Source organism: Hipposideros armiger, unplaced genomic scaffold, assembly GCF_001890085.2.
Source record: "Hipposideros armiger isolate ML-2016 unplaced genomic scaffold, ASM189008v1 scaffold_46, whole genome shotgun sequence".
Classification (NCBI taxonomy): domain Eukaryota; kingdom Metazoa; phylum Chordata; class Mammalia; order Chiroptera; family Hipposideridae; genus Hipposideros; species Hipposideros armiger.
In genome coordinates this window covers 2,480,523-2,493,050 of record NW_017731396.1, presented here as the reverse complement: position 1 = coordinate 2,493,050, position 12,528 = coordinate 2,480,523, and the positions used below count along the sequence as shown (strand labels likewise).

General features: G+C 50.2%; 1 protein-coding gene across 1 annotated transcript in view; it reads left to right on the top strand.

The window, feature by feature from the left end:
- The window catches only part of TNFRSF8 (TNF receptor superfamily member 8), a 78,470-nt gene that overhangs the window by 10,129 nt on the left and 55,813 nt on the right, over nucleotides 1-12,528 (top strand). Inside the window, exons 2-3 of the mRNA XM_019639703.1 lie at nucleotides 3,162-3,249; nucleotides 10,840-10,944. Coding sequence (XP_019495248.1) covers nucleotides 3,162-3,249; nucleotides 10,840-10,944 — 193 coding nt within the window. The remainder of the gene's footprint in view (nucleotides 1-3,161; nucleotides 3,250-10,839; nucleotides 10,945-12,528) is intronic.

The window sequence follows — 12,528 nt, the reverse complement described above, 5'->3', positions numbered from 1 at the left end:
CCTTCTCTGCCAGGAGCTGGGGTGGGTGAAGGGCCTGTGTGAATGGGTAGTGGGGGGCAGCAGGAGGGCAGTGGGAAAGATGGGAGCGGTGGCAAAGGCAATGTGGTGAATGGGGCCGGGGTGAGGGCTGTGCCTGGGCCGTGAGGCTGAGCTAGCTTTTGGGACCACAGACAATGTCGCGAGGGTGACGCTCAGGTCCCCAGATGCCACCTCTTTCTACTTATGGGCTAGGGATGGCCTGGGAAGGTGGGGTTGTCTTCCGCACTGGGGTGACAGCTCCTGGAGGGCACTCTGGGGGCCCATGCAGCTCTCTGGCACACAGTCGGTGCTTGATGTGCTCCTGGGGTGGGCAAGAGTCAGCTGACCTGGACTCAGCTCCTGACCCTGCCACAAGGTGTGATCTTGGGCAGGTCTTTCACTGTTCAGCTTCCACGGGAATAGGGTCTTATAGGCTGTGGGGTCAATAACTTGTTGTTACTTCTATAACATGAATGCATTGCATTGACCCCATTTCCTGGGCGCTTGTAAGACGATGACATCATAGGCAACAAAAACAAAAACAAAACAAAACAAACAAACAAAACATTTGCCACTGTCTCTGCCGAAGAACGCCAGCTGTAGCGGCCTGGGGATATCTGGGGTGGATGCTGGGGGGATGGGGCTGAGCTGGGCCCTGACCTGGACCCCACCTACATCTCTGGGACTAGCTGGGAGAGATGGGGTCCAGCACCTCCATAGGATTAGGGGGGCTATCCCTTTACCCCATATGCCCCATGTGGGGACGGAGGACCCCAGTCCTCTACCCTTCCTTTGTGGGGCTCATGTGGGCTCCAGCTGGGCATCCTGGCAGAGAACCCTCCGCGCCTCCGAACAGCAAGAAGATAGCGCCCCCTGGTGGCAAACCTTGGACGTACACAGATTTATTTTTGAGCTGCCTGCCGTCTTTTTCCTGAGACACTCTAGTATTATTTACACATGTTGTCTTGTACAATAGCTTTATTTATCTCTCTATGTATACACTTATTATTGTTATTACTATTTTATTTTGCTCAGCCATTTGCAAGTTAGTTGCAGACATTTTGATCCTGTACCCCTAAATATTTCAGCATGTTTCTTCTGTAACAAGGGTATCTCTGACATAAAAAGTCATCAAATTCAGACAGTCAACATCAGTAGAACATAATCAGACATAAAGTCCATATTCAAATTTCATCAGTGCCTCAATGTTCTCCTTTACACCAAAATCTTCTTTCTTACCCCGATTCAGGATCCAATCCAGACATTGCATTCAGTTGTCCTGTCTCATTAGTCTTCTTTATTCTGGAATATTCTGCAGCTCTTCTTTGTCTTGCATGCATTGGCATTTTTAAAGAGTCCAGGCCAGTTTTGTTTTGTTTGTTTTTGTAGAAAGGCTCTCAGTTTGGCTTTATCTGGTTTCCTCATGATTTGGTTCAGATTATGGACCGTTGGTAGGAAGACCGCAAATGTGATACGTCCTTGTCAGCACATTGGACCTCTTTTATTTTAAAGATGGGCAGCTTATGGCCCAGAGATGGGGAGAGAACTGGGGACCCAGTGAAGCGCAAATCTCCTCTTTACACTTAGTTGCTGGGTGATTGTACCTCTCTGAGCTGCAGTTTCCCTACCTATAACATGGGGTGGTGATCTGGCCCCAAAGGGCTGGGGGTGGCATAAAGGAGGAGGTGTGTGACTCCGGGAAAGTGACACACAGTAACATGGGTTTCCTCTTTTTCTCTGCGCCTTCTACCCCTCCATTGACTCAGGGTGTGGTGGCAGGAGGTGAAGGGTAAGCAGCCGGGCACCCTTTGTCTGTCCCCCAGGCCCTGGGGAGTCCATAGCTATCAATGAGATGAACAGACAGGCCAGGTGGGAAAAACCCAAGCCAAGCACCCAGAATTTCCCCCATACTCAGCAGGCCCAACGGGGCTGAATCCTCACACCCTCAGCCCACCCCACCGGTAGGCTTCTGAGCTCACTTGGTGCGATAATGCGGGTCACCGTCAGGTTGTCCTGGCAGGCCTCTGTCCCTGGAGAGGACCCCAGGAAACCCCTGGTTCACTTGAGAACAATGCGCTCCTGCGGGGTGTGTGTGGGTGAAAACAATGCCATGCGACTGGTGGTGTGCAGAGAGGTCAGGTTATACTTCCTTTTTCAAATGTATGCGGTGACGTTTCAGAGGTGCAAAAAAAGATAAAAAGAATGTAATCCACACTCCATGTGTCTCCCTTTCAGCTACAACGGTCCTCTGCTCTCTGACCATAACAGAAAGTTTTATTAACTTTTCCGGTTCCCTTGAGTGGAGAAAAGAGTAGAGAAGCCCCTTCGGCCAGCCAGGCCTTTCCTCGGGGGGTAAATGGCTTCTGCTTTCCTCCTCCAAACCGAGAAAACCCCACCACCCCTTTCATCCCACGAGTGGTCACCTCCTGTCCCAGGCACCATCTCAGAGGCTGAGATATAGAAGTGGGGCGCTGCTGCTTCCTGACCTCTCTGCTCCCCTCCCGCATACCCTTCCTTTCCTGGGGCTTCTTGTTAGGGGTCTGCCCAGAAACCTGTCTCAAGCTCCCCTTTCATCCACCAGGAAGGACAGAAACTCCTTCAGGCTCTCAGCAGAGGCTTTCCTCTCTTGAACCCCTTCTAACAAACAGGCTTAACTTTCCAAGAGCCCTGGAAACACATGGGCGAGCTGTGAAAACTGCATATTCCTGAAAAAAAGTGTCTTGACCCTGCTTCACACCATGGACCCAAACGAAACCTAACAAACACATTTAGCAGAAATTGGTATCACGGGCCTGTGCCAGAGGCCAAGTAGGAGGCAACTGAATTAATCCAAGGGAGGGGGGATGGGACCAGGAACCAGGCTCAGGAGGTGGGGAAACTGGTGCAGAGGGGCTGGGAGAACTTGCTGACTGGGTTGGATGTGAGCATGAGATAAAGAGTCAAGAGAGTCTCCAAGGTTTGGGCCTGAATTATGGAGGGCTGCAGCAGGTTTGAGGGAGATGTGAAATCTCTTCTGTAAAATGAAGCCTGGTCTCAGACGTGGCCTTGACAGTGAGTGGAGGAGACCGGGCCTCCTGGGACCTGAGGGCCTGGAGGGATGATGTGTGTCTCATCCAGCCTCACCAATTTGTCCCACCCTCCAGAATCGAGCCCCCGCGGATGCCTGTGCCAGAGACCCTGGGCACTACTATGACAAGGATGCTGGAAAGTGCTGTTACCGCTGCCCCACAGGTGAGTCGGATGCCGGGGCTGGGGAGAAGGGAGGACTGGGGAGTGGGAAAGATGGGAGCCCACATCATCATGTTGACTACAGGTTCTGAAGGCCCTCACCCTGTGAGTGTTTGTTTTTCATTAAAAGCTGCCCCTTATTGAACACGTACTATGTACTGGGTTGTCGGAAAAGTCATGACGCATTTTTCTGTTTTTCGTTGCAAAAATGTGTCATGACTTTTCCGACAACCCAATAGATACCAGCCTGAGACTGTCATGTGCGTTGCATCATCTCATCAGAGCCTCATAATTATCCTTTATGATCCCCGTTTTGCAGATGAGGCTATTGGGATGCTGCAAGGTTAAGCAACTTGGGATGCCCAAGGGTACAGCACTGGGATATGGCAGAACTGGCTGAGGCAGGAGTTCAGGGTTCCGTGACCCGAGCCTGGGCAGCTATCGACACCCCTGACCACCCCTCATGTCTGGACACCCTTTGAAGTCCTCATCCTCTCCAGCCCTGAATATGTGTTTGTCCCCGGGCTGCCTGGGCTGTAGATCTCTCGGGGACCAGTCTTGCTGGCTGGAGCTCGCTTTCTGCACAGTGATTGGCTCCAAGCAGGTTATCAGAAGTCTTTCTGGAACAGGGGTGTGCCTTGTTCTTCCCACTTTGCGGTGATGCTCAGGCTGGAGCAGGTGAGCAGGTAGAACAGGGCAAGAGGCGTTGCCATCCTCTGTGGTTATCATCCAAAGTCCCGAGGTGCCTCCGGTGGCCTTGCCTGGGCGGGGCCTGAGATAAAGCTGAGATCTGGCAACGAAGACTGATGGGTGAGGAAAGATGTTAGTTACACCCATGGAGGGTGTGAGGACTGGATGTGACCAGTTCATCATAACTGCCTCCTGCTTTGAGGACAGAAGGTCCTTGGAAGTGGGTGTGGGTCTTCAGGATAGGGAGGGTGCCCACCTATGAATCCTCTAAGCCTCCCAGCATTGCTGTCTGGAGGGTGGTGACAGGCCACCGATACACAGGATTACTAAGGGTATGTGGCTGGAGCGGGGCAGGGCAGGAACCCCGGTCAGTCTGTTCGTAGAACTGTGGCCTCTGAGGACTGAGCGAGCCCATGCTTGGCCACCAAAGGACCCAGAGAAACTTTTTGGGTAAGAATTTGATGTTTTCTATTCCTAAAAGTGATTCATTAGTTATTCACTCAGTAGTCATTATAGGGAAATAAACTAGAACTTTACTGGACTTTCTCGCCTTGGTTTTGCGGTCGAGTGTTGATTCTGAAGTGTGCACCAGGTGGGTCCCTGTGCTGATTTTGGTCCTCGAGACTTCAGTGTCTAACTGGCCAGCCACCCACCCATGTACCTGCCTGTTCACCTGGCTATCCTTCCATCCACTCACTAACTCACCTACCCTGCCCTCCTCCCATCTCCTCAGATCCACCGCCTCCCCCTCCCATCTGCTTTCCCGTTCTTTCAGCCACTCATCCCCCATCCGTCTCCCCATCCGTCTCAGTCTGCTCAGGTTGCCCTAGCAAAACAGACTGCGGGGCTTAAACAACAGACATTTGTTTTCTCGCAGTTCTGGAGGCTACAAGTCGAAGATCAAGGTGCCGGCAGGGTTGGTTTCTGGTGACACATCTCTTTTTGGCTTTCAGACAGGTGCCTTCTCATGGTGGGGGGGAGGGGAGGAGAGGGGAGGAGAGAGAGAGAGAGATTGATTTGTCTTCTTCTTATAAGGCCACCAACCCTGTCAGACCAGGGCACCACTCTTATGACCTCATTTAACCTTAATTACTTCCTAAAAGCCCTGTCTCCAGGTACAGTCACATTGAGGGTTAGGGCTTCAACATATGAAGTTGTGGGGGACACCGTTCAGTTCATACACCGTCCCCCTCCCATCCCTCTCCCGTCTGTCTTCCCATCCACCCTCATCTACCCACTCCTCTTCCATCCCCCTTATCACCTATTCTTCCACCCATCTGTCCAACAATTGTTAATTGCTCCTTCTAAAAGTGAGGCCACTTGTCACCGTTCCAGCTTTTCCTCCCTTGGTCTCCCTACAGGAACTGCTGTGCTTGGTGTCCTCTGAACCTACTGTGTGCTTTCAAGTCCCTGGGCCTTTGTACATGGCTGTTGGCCCCTGGGATGCCCTCCCCCACCGTCTCCACCCTCCGCAGTTCTGGCACCCCTTCCTCCAGAAAGCCTTCCCACACCAGCCCAGTGCTCTGTGGCTGGCGGCCCACTGCTTCTCTCCAGGCCAACGGCAGCCGGGGCTCTGGAGTGCTGTGGCTTTCCATAAGACCCACAATCCCAGCGGCAGGGAGGCAGACAGACACATCCTTCCCACATCCTCCAGCCCCCTCAACCCCAGCCTGGTGGGAACTTGAGAGAGAGAGTGACATCCTGGTTGCAGGCTCCCTCCACTTAGATGCGATGACTGCGAAGAGGGGGCTCCCTTCCCCCCATGTTCCTTCTCCAAGGCCCAGTGACTAGGGTTAGGGGTGGCTGAGTGCCTCATGCTGCTGTGGTGGGCGGGGCATTTTGGTGGAGTTTTATTGACCCTGTGCTTCTGGGCAGGCAAGAGAGGAAAAACGAAAAACCCACAAAAACCCCTTCCTGGGTCTCTTGGGGAAATTTCTGACATTCTGCCCGCCCTCTGCCATTATCACTCAGCTGTGCGGCAGGGTTTGCACGGGGGCGGGTTGGTGGAGGAAGGAAACTGGGAGGCCTTTGAGACTGAGTTTAGGTGTCTCGAATCCCTCCTCTCACCCAGGCCTGTAAGGCCCTTTGTAGCATCTTTGACAGCTGACCCTCAGCCCTCTGCTTACACACTCTCAGTGACAGGGAGCTCACTCACTGTTTCTTAACAACGGCAGCGATGAACAGTGATGGAGCATGCTTCGTGTCAGCCACAGAGCTGAGCCCTTTACCTACCCATCCGCCCGCTGAACCCAGATAGGAAACTGAGAGTGGAAACTTGGACATGCCAGGGGTCAGGGATTTGCCCATGATCCCGTGCTAGTAAGTGGCTCAGGGTGGGAGGAGGGCCTTGAACGTGGCCGTCTAACTCTGAACCCCCAACCCTTCAGTCTTATTTGCTACTGACCCCCAAGGCATTGCATTTGGGAGGCCTCAGAACATATCAGACAAGAGCCTATGCGGGGGCTACAAACCCCTCGCTAGTCTGCACCCTGCTTCCTGGATGCCCTCCCTCACTCCCCGTAGGAAGGGGTCTCCCCACAGACGTGCAAGGCCTCCCCAGGCCTGGTGTTAGCTGGAGACCATGGTTGGTTTGGGGCCAGGTGGATGTGTCCCGTCTTGTGCCAGGAGCTAAGGGTTTCTCCAAGGGCTGCGAGCAGGAAGGAGGAGGAAGAGGCCTCCCCTGCCCTCCCTGCCCTTGGCCAAGCTTGGCCCCCTCCCCAGACTGCGGCTCTCCTTCAGGCAACAGGAGGGACGCTGGACAAACATCTTTCAGCCCCAATTTCAAAGCCAAGAAGAAAACCTGTGATGGCTCAAATAAGTCCCGATGTCCACCTCTGCTCTGGTTCCCCAAGGCCAGGACTGCCCTGGACCACTGCTGGGGGAAGGGGTGGGATAGCTCTCCAAGAAGGGAAGTCTGTGGGCTGGGAAGCCCTTCCACAAACGTGTCTGCTGCAACAGGCCATTAGAATCCGGGGCCGTGCTGCTGGGAGCCATGGGAACACGCTCCTGTTCCTAGTTGGAGCGTTCAGGGGAGGCTTCCTTGAGGAGTTGGCATCCAAAGGCATCCTAAGGATGAGCAGAAGTGTGCCAGGCCAAGGTGGGGAGGGGGTTTGCTCTGGTTAGAGGGCACAGAATATGCCAAGGCCTGGAGTGAGTAAGAATGGGCACAGGGTTTGAAGGGGAAGGGGGGAGGGGAGGATGGAGGGGCTGGTGGCTCAGGCTCCGTGAGGGCAGTTTCTGGGCCAAAGCAGCTGGGGCTGGGTGGCCTGACCACCCTGATGCTGAGCCAGAGGTGAGAGGCAGCGACAGGAATGTTAGGACAAACTTGAGAACATCTGGAGCTGATAAGGTGCTGATCAGAGACTGGGGGTGGTAGAGTGTGGCCGGAGGAAGGTCAGGGCAGAGGGACACTTGGGAACCAGTTCTAAGAGCCCCACCACAACTCAGAAACCTTTCTTAACCATTTTTGTTTCTGATTATGAAAGTGATACTCGGTGGAGGAGATCCCTGTGGCAGTTGGGAGAAGGAGAAAAGAGAAAAGAATAAACACTCATAATTCTGTTCCTTCTGCTCCAGCCCCCGTGGCCTTTTTGTTCTTTGCACAAGCCACGCGTGTTCCTCCCTCGGGGCCTTTGCACGAGCAGTGCCCTCTGCCTGGACTGCTGTCCCCAACCTCTGTGCGGCTGCCTTCTTCAGTCCTCTTGGACTCAGCGAGGCCAGCCACCAGCCCACACTCTCTAGAGATCTTTCTCCATTCTTCGCGGCCTTTCCCTGTCTTAGCTGCTTTGTTTTCTTCAGCTTGTGCCCACATTGGCAACCAACTTGCTAATTTCTTTCTTGACTTGCTTGCCTTTCTTCCCCAGGCTAGAGAGTAAGCTTTGATGGGAGCAGCTCCGGCACAAAGGTGATGCTCAGTAACTCAGTTGAGTGAAAAAACAATCCCGCCACCAAATTAGTCACACTGAGCCCTTGAATGTATTTTCTGAAGAAGAGGGTTTCTAAAGTCCAGCCCAGGACAGGCCCTGGCACTGAGAAGTGATTTTAAAAAGGGGCCCAAAACAGGGGATCTGGATGGCGTCAGGTGATCAGGAAAGTTCCATGAGGCTGACCTGGCTGGATGCGAAGGTTCCCAGCGGGTAGACGTGGAGATGGAGGAGTATTTTGGTCTGGGCAAAGAACATTTGTATTAGTTTCCTAGGGCTGCTGTTAACAAAGTACCACAAACTGAGTGTCTTAAGCTATAGAAATTAATTGTCTCAGTTCTAGAGGCTAAAAGTCCAAGGTCAATGTGTTGGCAGAGCCACGCTCCCTCTCAAGGCTCTAGGGGAGGTTCTGGCCTCTCTCCTATCTTCTGGTGGTTCTTTGGCTTGTGGCAGCATGACTACAATCTTCACAGGACCGTTTCCCTATGTGCGTGCCTGTCTCTGTATCCAAATTTCCCCCTTTTTATAAAGACACCAGTCATATTGGATTAGGGCCCACCCTAATGACCTCATTTTAACTTGAGTACCTCTGCAAGGGCCCTATGGTCAAATAAAATCACATTCTGAGATACTAGGAGTTAGGACTTCAGCATATCTTTTTGAGGGTGACATAATTCAACCCATACCAACATTCCTGGACACATGAAGGGGTGCCAGAGAAAAGACCAATGTGCCCAGGTTGATGGAAGCATAGAGTGTAGGCAGTGAGTGATATACAACAATACCAGACCAGGAGTCTGGACACAAAGTGAGGCCCAGGAGTGCCAGGCGGATGGGGTCTGTTGATTAAGTTGTCAGGACAGGTATTGATGAAATATGTGCCAGGCACAGTGATAGGGTGAGCAGAAATGGAAAGACCCATCCTGGAAGAGGTGACCTTCCCATGGGAGAATTCAGACACTTAGACACCATTTAGCCCACAAATAATTGTGAGATTACAACAGAGTTGGCTGCAGGGGGGCGAGGTACCCAGGTCTCTGATGGTTTGTAACAGTGGTCCTGACCAAGTTGCTGAAGAAGTGATGTCTCCACTGCAATGTGAAGGCTGAGTGGGCGTTTACTAGGGGAAAAGGGAGAGGAGCGTTCCTGGGAGAAGACCAGCTCGTGCAAAGGCCCTGGGGGCAGAAGGGAGCATGGCCCTTTGGGGAACAGGGAGCCCTAGTATGGTTAGAGATTAGAGAGCAAGGGGGAGACAGGGGGGCAGAACCTCGCTAACCATGGTAAGGACCTAGGCCTCTATCCTGGGAGCCACAAGAAGCCTTTGAAAGTTTTAGGCGAGGGGTGATGGCATCAGATTTATCCCTCCGAAAGACCACGGGGGAGCTACTGAAGTCTTCTGAGCTAGAGGGTACCAGCCATCAAGCTGGTATTTTTGAGAGCAACTTGCATGCGATTTTAGAGCAGGGGCTCTTACCTTGGGGCTCATGGACTCCCCAGGTAGATTTTAGGGGGGCCGTGTGCCTGAATGAGTTCACTTATTTTCATACTAAATTTCCTTTATGAACTCCTTCCATTATGGATTAAGGCAGCAAAGCACAGAAGTAATAGAAGTACCTGCAGCTTCTCCATCAGTAGAAATCAGATAGTCTCATATTATATTACAATTATATTACAATTGCTGCAGGTATCATGAAATGCTGTTTGTCCTCATCACTACTTTTAAAGTATGGTAGTTATTAGGTCTTATTTAATGAGTTTACAAAAATCACACATATTACTGTTATCTTAAATTATTGTTTAATGCTTTAATAACTGGGTTCCAACACAGCTGGGTTCCTTTGTAATCCTATGTATTTTATTTGATGCCCTTAAAAACATGATTCTGAACAGTGTCCACAAATTTCCCCCAAATGACTAAGGGCACAAGAAATGTTGAGAATCCCTGGTCTAGATTCTTTGGGTTGTAACTAACGGAAGCCTAACTCACTTAGGCCCAAACAAGACAAAAGAGAAATAATTGGCCCAATGACAGAGAAGTCCATGGCACCATCAATTCAGGTTTGAATGATGTCATCGGGAGTCCATTTCTCTGCCTCTGAGGCCTCTTGAGTTGTCTCCTTCTCAAGTGGGCCCCGCCCACACCCCGCCCACGCCCCGCCCACGCCGCAGTGGCTATGACCTGGCAGCTCTGGGCTTACACTGCCCTTTCAGCCTGAAAGCCAACATAAAGAGAGGGGCTCTTTCCTGGTAGCTTTTGTGAAACTCGCAGAGATGACGCTCCATGGCAGGCATGGGTCACGTGTCCATGAACCAATCACAGTGTTGAGGGAGATGTACTCTGATTGGCCTGTCTGGGTCATGTGCTCGTCGCAGGACGCCCCACCCTTTTGCCCCACACATTCGGTCTCAACGTCATGCTTCTCCCACCCCTGTACACTAGGAGTCGGGGACTGCTGGGTGATTTTTGGGCCTCTGGATTAGGCTCCCAATGGTCTAGGGACTATGGCTCCCCAGTTCCAACAGTGCAGCAGGGTCCTGCCAGGAATAACAACCAGTGCTCAGCCAGTGCCTGCTGTGTGCTAAGGGCTGCTGTAGGGCTTTACACCTGTTTATCTTTATGATCCCTTTAATCCGTCCAACAAACCTAGGAGGTGCATCCTATTATTTTAACTGAAGAGTGCCCACGAGGTCATTGTAACTTGCCCAAGGCCATGCCGTTGGCATGTGGCAGCCCTGGAACCCCATGCCCAGGTCTTCCCCCTGACCCATGCTGCTGCTTCTGCCTGCCCAGGTGACCTTAGGCAAGGTCTGCCCTCTTGGGCATCAATATCTCCATCTATAACACAGAAGAGTTGCACCGCCATGTTTGGGGGTCTAGAGGTGTTGCTGGGAAGGGCTTCAGAGATGAGAGGCGGACGGTGGGGAGGTGAGGTCTTTGCCGAGGTGGCCAGGCCTGGAGCTTCTCTACTTCTTTTTCCAGGGCATTTCCCGAAGCGGCCGTGCCCACAGGGCTCATTTGACTGCTGTGACCCGGACTACTACTTGGACAAGAACAACCGGTGCACAGCCTGCGTGAGCTGTGGAGGTAAGACCCTTGTCCTGGGGGTGAGGGGGGGTGGGTAATCATCAAGCTTTGGTGACTATACTCTGAATGGACCGCCTGGTGCCTCAGTTTACCTCCTGGATTTGTGAACTGCTATCAGCCATGATGTTTTGCATCTATACTTTTTGGAGAAACTTAGTTAACATGTTTCCAACGAACTCACATTTATTGAGTTTAATCTTCCCAAAACCCCCACAGGAAGGTTCTTTTCTTATCCCTACTTTACTGTGAAGAAACTGAGGCCTAGGGAGGTTAAGGGACTTTTCAAAGTTACAAAACTCTGGTAAGTGGCTGATGGTCTGACATCAAGAGCTGTGTTCTTTCCCTGAAACCACTGTGTTTCCAGGAGAACTCTTTCAATGAGCGCTTTTGTTATTACTTTTTTATGATGGTGAGTGAATGTGGTTTATGTGCTGTCTGGTGTTTGTTTTGCTTTTGTGTGGGTTTTTTGGGGGGATGAGGTGGGAAAATTTGTTGAGATTTCTTGGCCTAATAAACGTTCATACTTTTTAGGATGTTTAGTGTGTTTGGAAAAAAATGTGTATTCTGTTTGTGGCATACAAAATTCTACATATACCTGTTAGATCAAGTTTGTTAACTGTGTTGTTTAAATAATATACATTCTTACTTATTTTTGTCACCTTCACAGAGGTTGATTTCTGAGATAGATGTGTTAAAAATCTATCTTCCTGTATACTTGTATTTCATCAGACTTTCATTGTGTTCTATTTTTGCCATATATATATATATATATATATATATATGTCAAAGCTATGTTATTAGGTACAGTATTCATGAATATTATGTTTTCTTGGTGAGGTGGACTTTTTATCAACATGAGATATAGCTCTTTGTTCCTTATAATGTGTTTGCCTTAATTCCATTTTTGTTTGATATTAGTATTGCCATTCTTTATTTATGTTAGCATATTCGCTGATGTAGCTTTAAATTTTTTAAATTAATGACTGCATTTTATTAAGTGAAAGTTACATGTGTTTACTATTAAAAATTCAAACAATACAGAAGGGTAAGCAAGAAAGTCAACTCTGCCTCTCCCCCCTCACTGGATGACTTACACTTCTCTGTACCTCTATATATAGAGGAAAAATGGGTAGCCAGACACCCATAGAAAGAAGAAATATTTAAGAGGATGGGATCATACTATTTATGGCATTAAAATGATTATATTTAATGTTACACAATGTATCAGGAAGAAGAAACTAAAGTGAGGAAACTAAGCTATCACATGAGACAGTATTTCCAATAGTTCTTCCTTCATTCCAGGGAAATTGACATGGATTTTTCTCTCTGTTAGATAGATACATTTCAATGTCAACTTTATGGACTGCTATTATCCTTATGTTTGATTATCTTTGCCTTTCCTCCTTGTCTACCATCTTCTTTAATTGCGTTAACATCTTTGTTTACTTTGCAGTCGCTGATATTTTTCTCAGAATCGTTTCTTTTTTTTTTTTTAAGATTTTTATTGGGGAATTCGGGGGATAGGAACAGTGCTGGGGAGTTGGGGGAAGGGGAACAGACAAGTTGCTGTCGTTTTGTTCTTCA